At 39.7% G+C, this 17,328-nt stretch overlaps 1 protein-coding gene across 1 annotated transcript in view; it reads right to left on the reverse strand.

The window, feature by feature from the left end:
* The window catches only part of PEX5L (peroxisomal biogenesis factor 5 like), a 65,310-nt gene that overhangs the window by 39,096 nt on the left and 8,886 nt on the right, over window positions 1-17,328 (reverse strand). The window contains exons 2-5 of the mRNA XM_045029031.1: window positions 11,081-11,192; window positions 5,754-5,963; window positions 2,574-2,700; window positions 1,854-1,950 (exon numbers count right to left, since the gene is read on the reverse strand). Coding sequence (XP_044884966.1) covers window positions 1,854-1,950; window positions 2,574-2,700; window positions 5,754-5,963; window positions 11,081-11,192 — 546 coding nt within the window. The remainder of the gene's footprint in view (window positions 1-1,853; window positions 1,951-2,573; window positions 2,701-5,753; window positions 5,964-11,080; window positions 11,193-17,328) is intronic.

The raw sequence follows: 17,328 nt of genomic DNA on the forward strand, positions 1-17,328 counted from the left end.
GGCTTCCCACTTCTTTGGAAAAGTCAGAGTAGATCCAAATTAAGCTCTCCTACCTGGAGGATGGGTGGTCACAAACTGAATCATATGAATTACTGGTGATTATTGTTATTGTTTGATTTCACTAGCACCCACAATATGCTAGGCAACACAGAAGAAGGCCCAGTCCATCTCCAAAGACCTTACAAGATGAAAGGCAAACAGCCAGATGAAGCGCAGGGGAACAGGGCATAATATATAACCAAAGTGATCCAGGTGGTAATTGGACTTATTAGGCAACATGTTATAATAACCCTTCAGAATAGAAATGCGGGGGCAGATCCTCAGCTGGTGTAAATTGCCACAGATCCACTGATTTCCACTGAACTGACAATTTACACCAGCCAGTGATGTGCCCAGCTGTATGCAGTGTTCATGTTTAGCCCTAATGTCTAAAATTGCCTCTTGCTCTCACCTGAGGCCTTGTTGGAAATAGTTTTGTTTTGTTTTTTAAATAGGCCTCTGTCACTTATTCATGTTCTTGAGCTTATGGCTGATTCTGAATGTTCCTCACTACGTTAGTAAATCCAGTGTAATTCTTTTATTTTGATTTTTTATGTTTGTAAAGGAAAAATGATTCACTTATTGGATTATATTAAGTGTGAGAGGTTTAAAGTGCTCACAAAGGATAAAATGGCTGAATTTTATCCACAGGCTATTATCAGTGACAAAAATGATTTAAGTAAAAGAACCTAAAATCATACAATTTAAGAAAAGTGTTGGCAATATGTGGTTTGATTGTAACACATAACTCTACTATGCGATTTATGTATTTATTTTTTTAGTGTGCCAACAAATACTCAGCAATGTCTGGATTTTTGCGGAATATTAATGGAAAGTCACTGTATTGAAATAACTAGTGTTTTTCCAAAGGTCCCCTTTCTTGATATGTCAACAATTTTACTAATAATGTTCAAGGAGCTTTACTTGAAGTACAATGAATGTTTAAAAAAAAGAAAAAAAATAGAAACAGCAGATCCCACAGAACAAGAACAAAAAGTCAACTCTTTGAAGAGCAGCTCTAACAAAATACCTTCTCCAAAACTCTCCAAAAACACGTTCATCCCTAAGTCCTCTGTTCAGATAGATAGGCCTTTGCAACATAGTTAAAAGCAAAAAAATGGGCTGTTTCAATCCAAAAGAGAGAGAATTCCGAATTTGCTGCTATGTTTCATAAGAGCATGATCAGAAACAAGAAAAAGTTAAGTTAGGAACCTACCCCAACAATTGTTACTTGTTTTGGGTTATACTTTTAACGTAAATGATTGATTCTTGAAATCTGTTGATTCTCCCCAAATCACTTTTAATTATTGCACTCTATTTGCTGCTCCTGAGCAGAATGTTATAAGATGATGATGATGATTTTGTAACTACGAAATTCCCCAATCCATAGGGAATGGTACATTTTTATTGGAGTTTCAATATAATTATTTATCTAATTATTTTTCTTATTTATCAGCACCATTATCATTATTCAGAAGGTGAGAATCATAGCTTGGATGATCGTCATGCATCAATACTCCACTTCTACTGGAATATACTTCTGAGGAGATTTATAAGTTAAGAAGCATTAGCCCCAGGCTACAATGCTCATTCACTGAAGAAATGAACACTGAGATGCTAATGTATTTCAAATACATATAATCTGCTTTTGCAATTTAATGCAGTATGTGAAGATTTAGCTGCATAATTCTCATTGAGTTAACTGATGACACTGAAAACACCCCATTTACAGTTCTCTCATTAGTGAAGAGTAACACAATGAAACAACACCTGTTTGCCTTATTTGTGTAACTGGACCTAATAAAATCGCTTACCTGTGTTGCAGGTACTAATTCTAAATCTGATGCGGAATTGGACTCCAAGGCACTTTTGACACTAGTCAGCTCAGACTGGGACCTGTTCTCTGTAGACCTATAAATAATGCATTTACATATTCATTATTGTACACCAAGAAACTATATCTGACAGTTTAATAAATACATCATGACTAATTGGGTTAGTTCTGTTAGCTGAGTAGTTTTTAATTGGTGAATACTGATAGTGCACTGACTCTTCTTCCTTCTTGGTTCTGTCTGTTACACATTTCAGCCCCATGCAAACAATTATCAACACAACCTGTACTCATAGAAGAGATCTGGGGTCTGATTGGCCATTATACAGGTTAAGCCAATGGAGTTACATTATCATGGACCTAGTATAATGAAGTGGAGAATCAGGCCCACAGCACTGTTTTCTCTATTTTATAGCTAGGTAAACAGAGGCACAGAAAGCCACTGTAGGAGTCAAAGTGTGAGTCAGGATCAGCACTCCAGAGCACCAGGCTCCCAGTCCCTTACTCGGACCATGCCTCTCTCCCCTTGCCCAGTAGCCTAGTTTCCTTCCTCTCTAAGTTCTACAAGTGGTAATGCAGAAATGAAACACACTGGGCCAAATTCAGCCCTTGTGTGAGTGAGTGAAACTCAAGTGGAAATCTCCGAGCAAAGTTGGCAGTGATGTAAATGGTGGTGTAAAATTGGTGTGGGTGCATGTTTTACCATAAAAGCTCTTTTGATGGAGCTCTAGATGATGAAGATTTTCGTTCTGTAGCTGAATGGCCCTTGGCGTTCCTCTCTCCATGAAACTTCACTTCATCCCATTTCTCGAGCTGTGTCTGAATATTTACTGGAAAAAAATGAATCTTTTAGGGAACTTAATTCAGAAAACATTATGTCTACAGCTCCATGTAATGGTGGTGAGGAAACTGCACCTCTAAATCACTAAAATCCTATGTTTCTATGATGATCGGAAAGCATATGTTTTAGATGGGGCCCAATCCTTTAGGGCAGTTGAAATTCCTGGGAAAAATTGACATATTTGAGAACCAGCAATAAGTTACCTAAATCTTGATTTTCATAGTCACTAAAATTTTAAGATCCTTCAGGAAATAAGTGGGACTATGCTTGAACTCAGTTATTTCTAAGGCTGCGATTCTTTCATGGAGGTTGCGGAAGTCACGGATTCCGTGACTTTCAACGACCTCAGTGACTTCCGCAGCGGCTGGTGTGGCTGAGTTTAGGGCCGTCCAAGCTGCTGGCCCCAGGGCCAGCTGCTCAGGTGCCCCTCAGCTAGCCACACCGGCTGCTGCTGGAGTGATCGAGGGCCAGCTGCTCCTGCAGTCTCCAGGGCCAGCCGCCCCAGCTGCTGCTGCTCAGGAGGCCCTAGGCAGCTGACTCCGGGGAGCACCCAAGCAGCGGTCCTGGGGGTGCCCTGGGGACCTCCCAAGCAGCAGCAGTCCTGGGGCAGCTGGACGCCATCTGGAGAGCGGTCCCTGGGAGCAGCAGCTGGGGGGCAGTCAACCCCAGGACTGGAGCAGGCCCCACCCAGAGGAGTGGGGCCCCAGAAGTAGAGATTTAGTCATGGGTATTTTTGGTAAAAGTCATGGACAGGTCACGGACGGTGAATTTTTATTTATTGTCTGAGACCTGTCCATGACTTTTACTAAAAATACCCATGATTCAATCTTAGCCGTAGTTATTTCAATGTAAATTATATACATTGCAGGGATTGTGGCAGCTTCTTGGTTGTTTTGGTTATTTTTAACCTGTAGATTGTGGGCCAGATTTTGAAAATCCAGCCTCCCTTTTAGCACCTGCAATTTATGGGTACAAATGGTTATGGAGGCAATTAAATCACATGTCTGAACTGATTGTCAAGTTTATTAAGGTCTTCAGACATCCAGATAACAACTTGAACTAACCTAGACAAATTACAAGGGTATAAATAAAAAAACAATAAAATGTAAGATTGGAGGCTGAAAACCTCTTCAACATCAGGATCTTTTAAAGATCTACCCTGATGGAAAGAAATGCTGTTATCTTCAGACAGATAACATTCCCCTTGTCAATTTTTCTCTTGTGGCTGGAAATGATTCAGGTTTGGGACAGTTTGGAAGGAAATGACCTGAATTTAACTTAAAAAAAAAATCATTAGCCTGCCAAATGTTATCCAGTGATGAGATTTTTGATATATGAATACTGTGCTTGGACCAAGAATGGAACTCTCATTTTCCACTGCTTTTCTGGGACTGATGTGTTTAGGCAAAGTAGGGTGACCTGACAGCAAATGTGAAAAATCTGGATGGGGGTGGGGGGTAATAGGAGCCTATATAAGAGAGAGACCCAAAAATCGGGAGTGTCCCTATAAAATCAGGCCATCTGGTCACCCTAAGGCAAAGCAGTGTGTTACAAGTACAGTTGGCATTTGTAATATCTGCTGATTTTAAAGGAAGGTCTAAAATGGGCCTGGCTGGTTTGAGAGCTGTGTCTTGCTCTAACTTCTAATAATACCTCCAGGTGATGACCTGGTTTGTTTTTTAATGAGGATTTTTTTTCTAACTTCTATTCATCCATTTTCAAAACCTCTCTCGAGAGAATTCAGTGATCCAGGATGCACACTTATGGTTACTCTTTTGCACATACATTGACCCATTATTAGGAGTGGCTTACATTACCCAGCACAGAAGAAGTATTTAAGATGATATTTTTAAAGACACTGCCCTCTTTTATCCTTTACCAGTATTTAACATGTATAGCTCCAGTCCTTCACCTGGATCCCTTTCTTCTTTAGTGTAACGTCTTTTCCACCGCACACACTAGTCTCTCTGTATATAATCCTGGGAGACAACACCTAGAATACTGCATTCAGTCTTGGGCAATTCATTACCAGAAAACAAGAGGGTGGGATTTTGAAGATCCCACCCAGAGACAATCTGGAAAGAGTTTTGAGAAAGCTGCCCCCCCAGTGATTTTATTTAAGTTCTGAGCGCTTACCTCACAAGAAGCATTGCTCACCATTTATAAGTTATTGGTTTTATTTAATTAAAACTTGGCATTTGTAAGCCTCTCTCTGGCAGCTACCCTCTTGTTGATTAAAAGCTAATATGAAATGTTTAGTGAGAGAGAGTATGCCAGAGATGATAAATTACTTTCAAACCAGCCCAGCTTGGAAATGTATTATCCTAATGGCCGTCTGATCTACATTGCAAAATGAGTTTGTGGACAGAGCCCAGCTCCTAATAGATAAGTGTCCCCATCATAAAAGTGACCTCACAATTGACACCGAGGGTATATCTAAACTGCAGTTAAAAACCAGCGGCTGGCCTGTGCCAGCTGACTTGGGCTCATAGGGCTCAGGCTCAGGGGCTGTTTAATTGCGGTGTAGACGTTTGGGCTTGGGCTTCGGACTGGGCTCTAGGACCTGTGAGGTGGGAGGCTGCAGCCTTAGCTTGAATGTCTACACCTCAGTTAAACATCCCCTTATCCCAAGCCCCGCGAGCCTGAGTTATCTGGCATGGGTCAGCTGCGGGTGTCCAATTGCAGTGTAGACATACCCTGAGTGGCACCTTGGAAAAAGAATGATTGGGTTGATTTGCATTTAACAGGTCCTCTCCACTATAAAAACACTTTACCCTCTTACCAAGACATTTCATTGTACGGGCCAGCTTCTCCATTGCCCTGCACCCCGTGTAGTCATTTACACCAGCGCACATTGAGAGTAAAGTGGGTATCAAATGCTACTAAATCACAATTTACTTGCACTGTGCAGTGGTGTAAATGTCTACAGAAGGTGCATGGCAATGAGAAGATGGCCCAGGGTGCTATTTTGCGATAGCAGCAAGGAGCAATTGGTAAAGTTAAGCATGGCTGAGTGGCACTGATGAAATAACCAGCTCTTACCTAAATCTAATGATGATTTCTCTGGCGCTCTCCCAGTCTGGACCTTCTGCTCAGCATCCACATTTATAAGGTCTGAGTTGTCTGTCTTCTTTCTGTGGGTTGAAGGCTTTAAGTTTTCACCTCTTGATGCATTCTCTGACTTCTTTGTCTTGCTTTGGGTTTGTAAGACAGGTTCACTCAGATCCAAGAGATCCAGACCGGTTGATAATACTATCAGAGATGCAAAATGTTAGAACTCAGTATTGAGCTCAGGTTTAATTTCTTTGATTAGATTTTTCTTTTAAATTTGTTTTAATTGACTAAAGCAAAATTGAGTTAAATTAAACACAGTTGTGTTTGACACAGTAGATGTTACATGGTTACTGGGTAAGGAATATGAGCAAGATTTTGAAAAGTGACTAGTGATTTTTGGGTGCCTTGTTTTTTTGGGTGCTGGTCTTGAGTCACCTGATTTTCAGAAAGGCCCTTTTAAGTTGTTTCAAGTTGGCAGCAGAAATCACTAGTAATTTTTGAAAGTCTTAGCCCAGAGTTTCCCACATGATCTGGTTGTCCCAGAGAGGATTAGGACCAGTCTCACCAGTTTAAAGTACTGAGAGCAATTAAAACCCATCTGAGTACCAGCCATTTATGAGATTACTACTGTGTTGTGCTCTATTAGGGAGAAGATTATAGACTAAATCCGCTTTACCTGACAGCTTGCAATCATTTTGTGTTCAGAGGTAGGTTTTCAAAGACGCATGTGAGGAGTGAGCGGAATGATTCACACTGACTCTAGCCAATTGCTTTGAAAACGTTCCCTTCACAATTCTCCCAGTGAAAAATAACACTGAGACAATCCATGCTTGCCTTACTCATGTGGCTCATCCTAATGAGGTCTCTGGGACTGTTCATATGGGTAAGGCAAGGTCCCAAGGAGGGTTTGGCCATCCATATTTACAGTGTTTTAGGGAGGATATTTCAAAACTATCTGAGATTTGGATGCTCAGTTCCCACTAAACTTTAACAAGAGCTTGGCATAGAAATCCTTTAGGCACTTCTGAAAATATCAGTCTAAAATGTATTAAATACCGTAATTAGTTTTTTGGACACTGCAAGAAACACACACCAAGCTAAACTGTTGTTAATATTCTTATATAAAAATCACAGTTGTCTGAAATTTTTTTTACCTACTCATTGATACAAGTAACACACAAGATTATTTTAACAGACATCAAAAAATATTTTTCTTTCTTTTCCAGTTTTTTAAGTTGGTGTATTTGACAGCACTCTATGTATATTCAGTTGCACTGTTTTGCCTGTGGAGTTGGTCAATTTCCCCTTTTGTTTATGTGAATCTTCCACATAAGAGTTGAGAGATTTTTTTCTTCTCAAAAATAGGTAAATGTGATTGTAAAGCAACAAAAACTGGCAGGGGTATTTTTGGGCAGACATAGCACCTATAATTACTTTTTTTTTTAAACGAATGCTGTCCCTTTAACTACCTGAAGTACCTACAGTCATTCCTCTAACCTATTTGACTGTGCTAAAAGAAAAACTATTATTCAGTTTCATTTAATTCAATGTTCCATTTTCTATTGAAAGATGCATATTGCTTGGGTTACACATTAATTAGAACTAAAAATAATAATCCTCAGCTCTAATAAAGGAATTAGGGATTCTAACAGTTTGAGTTTATGTGAATTTTAATCTTTCATTTCACTGAAATCTTGAAGCTGCTGATTTTTATGTATTTTCCTGCAATTTGACTTTTTTTAAAAAAACGTTTTATCAATTTAACAATTCCATGCAGATAAAATACACCTAACAACTGACATCAGTGCAAAAAGAAATACAACAATAAATCCTCTGTTTGCAGTAGAATAATGGGAAGGGACAACATCATAAATCACTAAAAAACCAACATATCATGTGAAAGCAGTCCAATATTTTCAAAAAAGGTCTCAAAAGATGTTATCTGCAATTATAATTTAAATTGTTGACTACTTATTACATATTAAGCACCCTTTACTTTTCTTAGATGTAGAAGGATGATATAAGCAGATATATTTCAGATTTCCAAAAGTCCACATGCCAAACTGACTACATTCAAGGTATCAGTTTTAATCCTCTAATTGCACATAACCAATTCCAAGGTTAAAGGAGGAAAGGAATAAACAAACAGCTTCCCAGAAGTTCACCAGGTGCATGAACGCATGGGTTGATAATTGAAGACACTTACAGTTCCTACAGGTCAGAGTTGCTTCTGGTGTATACTTTACTGCTGTTGACCAAGGTTCTTTTGTTACACCTGTTAGTTGTCTGTAAATTTTCAGGCATTCCTTGTCTGTTGGCTTTGACACATTCGTGGAAGGCAGCTCATATTAGATCAGTTTCCCATTTGTCTCAAAATATTCATTAATTTATAGTCACTACTGTAGCATTCACCACCATGGTTTTCTACTGCCTCATACAGGGCAACACTGCACCTCCTGTTCATACAATGCACTGCAACTGTTACTATGTTGAAACCTTGGATGGGGTTTCTGCCTTCTTGTTAACTGCATTTGTTTTTTTAGTAGTGACATTTGTACAAGCATGAGCTTAGATTTGGCTAATGTTTTCTTGGGCATGTGTAAGAAACAGAAGTGTGGGTAGGCTGGGAAGTCAGCATGAATTATGTATGATCATCGTCAATATTTTCAAAGGCATTACAAAGACTTCAGAGATACCTCAGCTGAACCCCCTTTCTAATATGAAGGATCTCCTGCACAGCTTACTGGGCTTGGAAGGGTTCATATAGTCCAACAACACATGTTGCAGCATAGCTTTTTGGGGGGATACACATGATATGTAGTCTTAACCAGTGAATTAAGAAAGATTCTTTGTAATTTACCGTATTATGTTTGTACGTTACCTAGCATAGTAGGGCCTGACCGGGTGGTGTCCTTTTAGTGCTAGAATTTTAAATAATAATCCTACCTTAATTCTGAATGTCCTTGCTTTTGATGACTTAGTTTCAGACTCAGCATTATTTCAGCAACCTGTACAATTCAGTTTTCCAAAGCCCAGGATGAAGTCTTAAGTTGTTGCTTTTTCATCTTCTAAGTCTTGATTCAGTGAATTTGGTTTTGACTTTGGAATTCTAAAAGTATTTGGGGTATGGTGTGTTTGATATCATAACTGAGTACCAAGTAAGGAAGGGGTGGGGTAATGAAAACAAGAAATATCTTGGAAGAAGCCAAACATTCATTGCTGGTGACTGGTTGAGGGAATCTGACATGATGAAAGAGGAGGTGTAGTCCTGCAGTGGCCTACTCTTATGGTGCATTAGTGTAATATCGCTCCCAGTCCTGCTTATGGTGAGCATTTTTTCCCCTACCAGCTCTGAAGCTGTGAAAACATACTGAAGCAAATTGTCAGCCCAGTTAGCATATAAATACATGTACAGTTGTGTGCCTAATCTGTAGGCACAATTGCCCTCATTACCTTTGAAAATTAGGTAACTGCAAACAAATATATCAGGTACCTGATTTGGGCATACAGATGCAGGATTGTGCACACAAATTATGTGCATGTTTTACTTGGCAACTGGCAAGTGCCATCTGTCTGAAACTCTTTCTCAATGTGAAAAATTCATTCATAAGTGGTATCCAAAGCAAGATGTATGAACACAAATTAGAATTCGCCACTTGGTCATTCCAATGGCTTGTAATAAGGCAAGCTGTTTTATGAAATATTTATAAAATATGGTAGTTGTGTTGACTATATTATCCCTCAACTGATCGATTAATTTACTTTGATTAGCCTTTGTACATTGCAAGTGGCATATTACCTCTGAACATACCACTGAACAGCAACACTAAAATCTTAAAAACCAATCTTGCAAGACAGTATACTTTTCTTAATTTTGAGTGCTTTCAGGATTACCATGTCATTTTTATTACTTGCTCTATCTTATTGAAACACAAGGCAAATAAGAAATTTATTACATTCTTTCAATAGCAAAGCTCCTGAGCTCAGCTGCAGGTTTTCTCTTCTTTTCCCAGTGGGAAGGGGATAGCATTTTAGTATCTCTTTTTTTCTCCCCAAGTTTTCAATAAAGCAAGTCTGTAAGTAATAAAGAATTAGTGGCAGGAAGACCAGTGTGGTTTTGACAAGCAGAAATGGAGTAATATTTGGCTCATGTTTTTCATAAAGGAACTTTTTTCATTTACAGAAACACCTAATGCTCCATTGTGTCCCATAAAGTAGGGAAGTAAAACCCTGTTCTATAATTTAGATCAGTGTAAATGCTAGGGTAAGAAAAAAATATACAAGAAGAGGTTTCGATGATAATGAGCCTTTGAAACAAACTTGGCAGTAGTTGCACTGGTATTAGATAGAATACTGTTCATCAGGAGTTTTGCCACTATTTAGATGAACATATATATATTTTTGTCATTAACTGAAATTCACTCCAGCATAATTTTGTGGGGATGTGATGGCCACCATCTAGGCATGAAGTGCTACAATTTGAACTAGGACCGTAACAGACTCATATCTTCCGTGCAGTGGTTTGAGCACTGGCCCGCTAAACCCAGGGTTGTGAGTTCAATCCTTGAGGGGGCCATTTAGAGAACTGGGGTAAAAATCTGTCTGGGGATTGGTCCTGCTTTGAGCAGGGGGTTGGACTAGATGACCTCCTGAGGTCCCTTCCAACCCTGATATTCTATGATCAGACACAGGGGGATCTGTAACATACACTCACCAATGGGGTTACAAAGGCACTCTGTACTTGGGAAGAATCCTACTTCACAACTGGAATGGCCATGTTCATTACAAAAGCCCAGTGGTGAAGATTGCACTGTAGACTAAATGAACTTTATAGAAGTAAGACAAGGCCATGAACCATTACTTAAGCCTTTATCAAAAAACATCATCCAAACTTAGGACGTTTTGATAAAACAAGAACTAGATGCAACCCACCCATAGTTAAGTTTTTGCAATAGAACAGCCAGGCTGAGGAGTTACTAAACCAAAATCACTTTCCCAATGGACTAAAATCAGAGCTGCATATCTCAACCCCTAACTCTGAAGTTTTGGTATAATTTGAGACCTGGATCCTAACAACCCCAGGTTTAAGTCTTGATTTTACAAAACCAAAGCGTGACCAACAAAGTTTTGCTACTCCCAGATTAATCCATTTGTAATTTACTACCAACTCAGTTTTGTAAAAATAATTAATAATGAATCTTGTTTGATTTAAAAATAAGAAACTAATATGTTATCTGGCAAAAAGTACAATAATTAAGCTAAAATTAAAATTAATTATCTTCCTTTAATGAGAGATGATAAAGAAAATTAGTTACCAGCTGTATTTGATGTTACTGGCCTGGCAATGGCTTCTGGTTTGGTTTCACAGAGAAAGTCATCAATGGAGGGGCTCAAGAGGGGTCTGCTTTCTTGTTGCTCATTCACCAGCTGGCAACAGAAAAACACAAGGGTCAAAGAACTTTGTTGAGATTCAAAATCTAAAGAAATTAAATTCATCCTTACAACAGAATGTGGCTAGTTTCTGCTTGTGGGAGAAGAGAGACTCCAGTGATTGTCACCTTTTTCTAAGGTACAGGCAGCTTTGGGGTTAAACATAGACTTTTAACGGCTCTTTCTGAATGTCTTAAAATTATGCTCAAATTTCATAAGCCATATGTCTTGGTAAAGTACCAAGATGGTTCTTCTATAGCAATTGTTACATGCTATTGATTATAGGCCTAATTAATGAATGCCTGGTGGCATGAATGCATGAATTTTACCTTTTATATCGTCTGGGTGGGAATGACCAGTCAATGTTTATTCATTGTCGTGCATGGGAGGCACCCTTTTCCCACTAATAACTCACACATGCAGAACTTTAATCTGATTTATATTAGAAAATATGCATTAGCCCCCTCAATGTAACCTGTTACGTGAGACACTTCTGTGGAATGCAAGAACATATGAATGACCTAGAGCGAACTCTGTGGAGTTTATGAACCTTTTGAATTGGTTTTTGGCTGTGTAGGGATTATAAATCTACTCTGCATTTTGAACTGTTTACTCCTGTAATTTTCATGGCATGAGTTTGGTGTTGTTTAAGGAAGATTCAATTCAGATTTTCTGTCAGCTAAAGGCAAACCTGTGCTACTGCACAAATTAGGGATAAAAGAATCCAGTTATTGTCCCTGTGCTGCAGTTGACCCTCTGCTGTTCCCTTTGCGGCATCAGGGCCTCTTCAGACACAACTGGGTGCCCTTTGATGGTATGGTTTGACTTTATTTTATCTTTAAGAATGTTTTTTCCTCTGTTCCTTTTATATCAGTCTCTTTCTTCCCCATTTTCACCCTTGCTTTCACACACCTCCCTTGCTCTCTCCCTCTTCTATTCTCCCTTTTTCAAAAGTTTCTGTTAAGTGGCACATGAACCCCACAATATTTTTAACATGAGATGAACTTTCAAGCCCAGGATGTTTGAATGGTTCAGAATTGGCTAAAAGGCATTTTCTCATTCTTGTAGCGTATGACCTCTGTCAACAGCCGCACTGAAAGTTAGTGACTATTAAATAATGTATAAAAAACCCTCTGATGTGCGTCAGCACTTACTCGGACAACAGAATCTCAAATTATTAAGAGTAGCAGAACCACTCAGCTTCACTGTTCTTAAAAGGCTTGATTCTACACCCCTAAAGTGCTCAGCAATTTGCAAGACACAGTACTTCACAAAGTGATAGGTTGGAGATGATGAGATATAGGGGAGCATGTCCGTTTCTGTGAAGAGTAGAATTTTCAAACTGGCCCCCACATGTGAGCATGTATGTTTGGCGTGTGCACCCACTCATATGATCAGGATTCTACATTTGTGCACTCGAAGTAGATGTACACAATGAAAGAGGTTAGTGAGATGAGTTCCCAATTTGTGTGTGTTAATGGGTGCATGGCGAAATTTAGATGCTGGTTTGAAGATTTGGCAATAACAGATTCCCATGCACTAGAATCCTGATATTTGTATAGCCAAATTACAAGTGCACCTTACAAGAGAATTAATCATATGGTTTTCATCAATGTTTTCCAAATTATTCACTCAATGGAATTAGGGATCAAAGTCTAATGCCACAATCTTCTTTTTTGAACACTCATATAAGTAATTTCCTAATTTAGGTGAATGTCTGCACTTGATCTGGAAAATGCATTTATTCCAGATGCTGATCTTTGATCTTCATTACTGGTGGATCTGTCTGTACACATAATTTCTAGAGCTACATTTCTAGTAAATATTGTTGGTGTGTCAGACACATCTCTACATAACTGCACGTTCTACTTATACGATTTTAAGTTTACTAGGTATAATACACTCCTAGTCATTTCTAGTAGGGGGAAACCAGCTTGGATGCTGTGAATATTTTAAGGCTCTCCTTCTTTTTAATGATTTAACAGCCCCCAGAAATTATCTGTCATGATCATCAATAAGGTTTCTATCCTTCCTTCCCTCTTGCATTTATGGATCCCATTGTAGGATCCAGCATGACCAAGAGCTTTTCTGCAGGGCTTTTGCAATGCTGAAGATATGTGCCCTGGTGAACAAAAAGCCCAACCAGAAGATTGTCAGAGCTCCCAGGTCAATGGGATCTTCCAAGGTGTATTGGTGATATGCTAGGTTTCTCAGAAAAGTCCTATAGAATTTGATAGGAATGAAACCACAGGTTTCTAAAAAATCTATAGGATTTAATAGTAAATGCTAATATTTCTGTAATTTTTTAAACCATCCTATATAATATAGGATTATAATACACCATTAAATTATATAGGATGGTTTAAAATATTATTACATTCTCTGGAACTTTACCTTTAAGGGAAATATGGAAGTTGGGGGTGGGGGAAGGAAGGGGCTATTGAGAGTCATGGGAATGGAGAGAGTCAGAATTACCAGTTGGGAGGGGTTGATAGGAGAGGAGCTTAATGCTGAGGAGCTGGGAAGGAAGGATGGCAGTGGAAATTTGGGGAAGCAGCTATGGCAATGTTGAGAATCAGAATGGGGAGAAAAGAGAGGATTCTAATCCGAATGGATCTGAGTCTCTCAAAAGGTTCAGGTGTGGTTTGGGATGATTAAGAGTTGAGACATATTGTTCCCTCTCCCCCCACCCCCAGTTGGCTGGTTCCCACATTCCAAGTCATTTCTTTGTTATTCTTACAACAAGGCAACTGTCATTCACTAGGATGATATTAGTGATGTGATAGAGGGGCAGCTCAGAAGCCCCTTGTTAAAATTCTGCTACCAAAATGAAGGAAGACTGAGGATTAGCTCTCCTACCACTGTCCTCTGCAATTAGTATATTTCCAGCAAATGCATTTGATCTGTTTGCCAAGTCATGTTGCCTCTCTCCTGAGTTTTGGGCATTTAGTTGGAAAAACAAATAGGTTCCTCATCTACTTGTTCTTTCCCTCTGTGACACATACACTGATTTCCTTAAGGGTTAAAATCTTGTGGGAGCTCCTTATAATAAAGACTGCTCACTGAAAGATCTGGGCTCAAAACAGTCTAGGTAACACAACCATGATAAGCGTCTACTAATTCTTGCAGCTTAATAAACACAGACTACATATGGCCCAGTAATACAACATATCAGCAACACAGCAATTATTAAGCAGCGGGGAAGATATTTCATGACATATCAGACTCTTCAACTATAAGGAATCCCACATGCTGACTCTTTTGCCCTTGATAAACTGGTATAGGAGTAGACTTCTGAGTACCCTGAGATGTATGCCATGCAATTTGGTAAGGCCTCCTCGCTCACATTTTGTTTTATATAATTTGCATTCTATTACTGCCACATGTGTTGGGCCAAATTCATGCCTGATCTAATTCCACTGACTTCAGAGTTACACCATGTAACTATGTTCATATCCATAGTTTAGTATTAATGATGATTTATGGTTCACAGGCACCTTCCATCTGAGGCTCTCAGAATACTTTAATGAACTAAGCCTCATAACACCACTGAGGTAGAGCTAGAGAAGTATTGCCCCCACAATATATAGCTGAGAAAAGTGAGGAAAAGATAAATTAAGTGAGTTGACCAAGGTCATGCAATAATTTATGTGGCAGAACAGGAAGTATAACCCAGATCTTCTGAATTCCATTCCTATGCTTCAATAACTAGACAACACACTCTTATTATACTGTAGTATTATAGGATAATAAGGGACAGTATAATACACTCCAGTATTATGTATTTGCCAGTAATGCAAAAACTACAATTATTGATTACACACTGCTCTTTAATTGATTTATGAATCCTAACTCAGCTAGTGGATGCCACAAATTCACAGTGTCCTGACAGCTACATTTTGCTTTCCAAAAATCTCATTTAATTGAAACATAGTCTCAACTGAAAGATGTCTCCAAACTTGTCTAGTATGCTCCTTCCTTATTGACTTCACATCTGAGGAGGCTCCACGATAACATAAAATATTCCTTCTAAATTGAAATGAATTTCATGCACATTTATCTGACTTATGCTATCAGATACTAGACTAGAAAAACGTGTTTTTTTCCCCCACAAGGAATTCTTTTCTCCAAAACGTGCTTGTTTTTGTTATTCCACTGTCATAATCATGACTGAGGGTGCGGGCATTCATATTTTTGGGAAGGTAGTGGGTGATACAAATATCTGTCTGGAGGCAGATATCAGTCCCTCTAATGTACTGTACAGCTTATCTTTAGCTCTGATCTGAGATGAGAAATTCGTTCTTTGTAAAGAGAGTCTAGGTTCCCGATGTGGCGCTTTTGCCTTTCTTTGTCCCATTATGTACCGGCAACTGTATATGCCCCCATTCAGTATACAACATATGCCGTTTCATAGTGCACAGGTGGAATCCACTGGTTTCCATTTTACGACTCGCTATCATTCACCACATTCAGATACTCTTGCCAGTCTTGCTATACGAACTGCCATAATGTCCAGCAGGACTCTGGCTTGTGGGGCTTGGAGAACTGCTATGGTTTGTGCCATCATTCCCATCTGCAAGTGTACAGTAATATTTTATATAGCCACCAAGTGATTTGATTGAATTTACTGGTTTTCTGTCACTTGTCAAGAAGCAATAGTGCTCCTTGAGTCTAGACTCTCTTGCTTCCTGATTTCCTATATTTTCCCCTCTGATCACTTTCTTCACCCTTAACTCTTCTCTGACTGAGGGACAACTTGGTGCCACCTGGCAGAGGGCATAGGGTGCATAGGGTTGTACAGGGATCCCTTGTGTCAGATATATGCATAATAGTTCACCAAAGGGTGGTATGTCAAGTCTCTACCGAGAACCAGTAGCCCACTTGTCATCGTAATCATTGCAAAATGTGTATGCAGGTAATATTTAAGAGTTGTGTCTCTATACTGATATAGGTTCTTAAGGTCTTGGAGTTGACAGGTCACCAGGATGTGATGTGCTTCAGAAAAATTCCTATTACCTATCTCCCTGTCTGGCCGTTTGTGTATTGTATGTCTCACAATGTATGCCTATTTGCAAAGTTAGCCAAGGCTAAATAAGAGACTGTGAAGTCTACAAGAAAGGAAATCTACAGGATGAAACAAACAGTAGGAGGTGATCTGTTTATGAATAAAGACATATATCTGGTATATCTTGGGGTACAAGAAAACACACAGGATCCTTCACGTAGGAGGCAACTGACACTTGCTTGTCTCTTTAAAAGAGTGTCACAGCCAACCTGGCTGTGAAGCATAGCAAGAATTTTGGGTAAGCAATATTCTGATGTCTGCTAGAGTATCTGCTTAATTAAGTCTAGGCACTAGAATGCATGTTATAATTTTTTTATATGTTACCATTTGTTTCCAATGCTTCTACTTGCTACTACTTGAATCTCTGTTTTGTTAAATAAACAAATATTTGTTTACAGTGAAACTAAATATAAGTGCTGTGTGTTAAGTGGAGCGGTGACCTGAGGTGGAACTGGTAAGCTGTGATATACTGTTTCTTTGGAAGCAGTGAATCTGGAAGCAGTGAATCTGTGAATAGTGCAAGTGTCCTGTGGACCAGGTTGATGCTTGGAGGGCTCGAGGGTTGGGGTGTGCCAAACGGCAGAGTAACAGTGGGGTCTGAGATTCTTACTGGAGAGTGATTGTGTTGCCAGTGGCGGGTGGAGCTGAGGAACTGACTGATGGCAGGCACAGACAAGGCTTGCTCATGCTAAGGGCAGGCAGCAGTGAGGTGCCTCTCAACCCTGGGAAGTGACGCACTCTCCTTGTACCATATTTCCCTGCAATTACTCCTCCTTGCCAACGGGATCTGCTTTGGGCTGTGGTTACAAGAGCAGCCAGGTGGCCCCTCTGCCTCCCGCAGGGCTGCTCTGGCCCAGACTCCTGCTGCTCGCTTGCAGCCTACATGGCACTCTGAGCTGTGGTGAGGGCGGGCTGAGTAGCAAGAAGATGCGCTGGCTGCCTCAGTGCCTTGCCACCAGGGTAGGTGTGAGGCCAGTGGAGGGAGACAGGGTGGGGTTGAGGGCTGGGATGGGGCTGAGGGGGAACAGGGTCTAGTGACAATGGGCAGGGGTTGGAAAGATGGATAGG

The sequence above is a fragment of the Mauremys mutica genome, chromosome 9 (assembly GCF_020497125.1).
Source record: "Mauremys mutica isolate MM-2020 ecotype Southern chromosome 9, ASM2049712v1, whole genome shotgun sequence".
In the NCBI taxonomy this organism is placed as follows: domain Eukaryota; kingdom Metazoa; phylum Chordata; order Testudines; family Geoemydidae; genus Mauremys; species Mauremys mutica.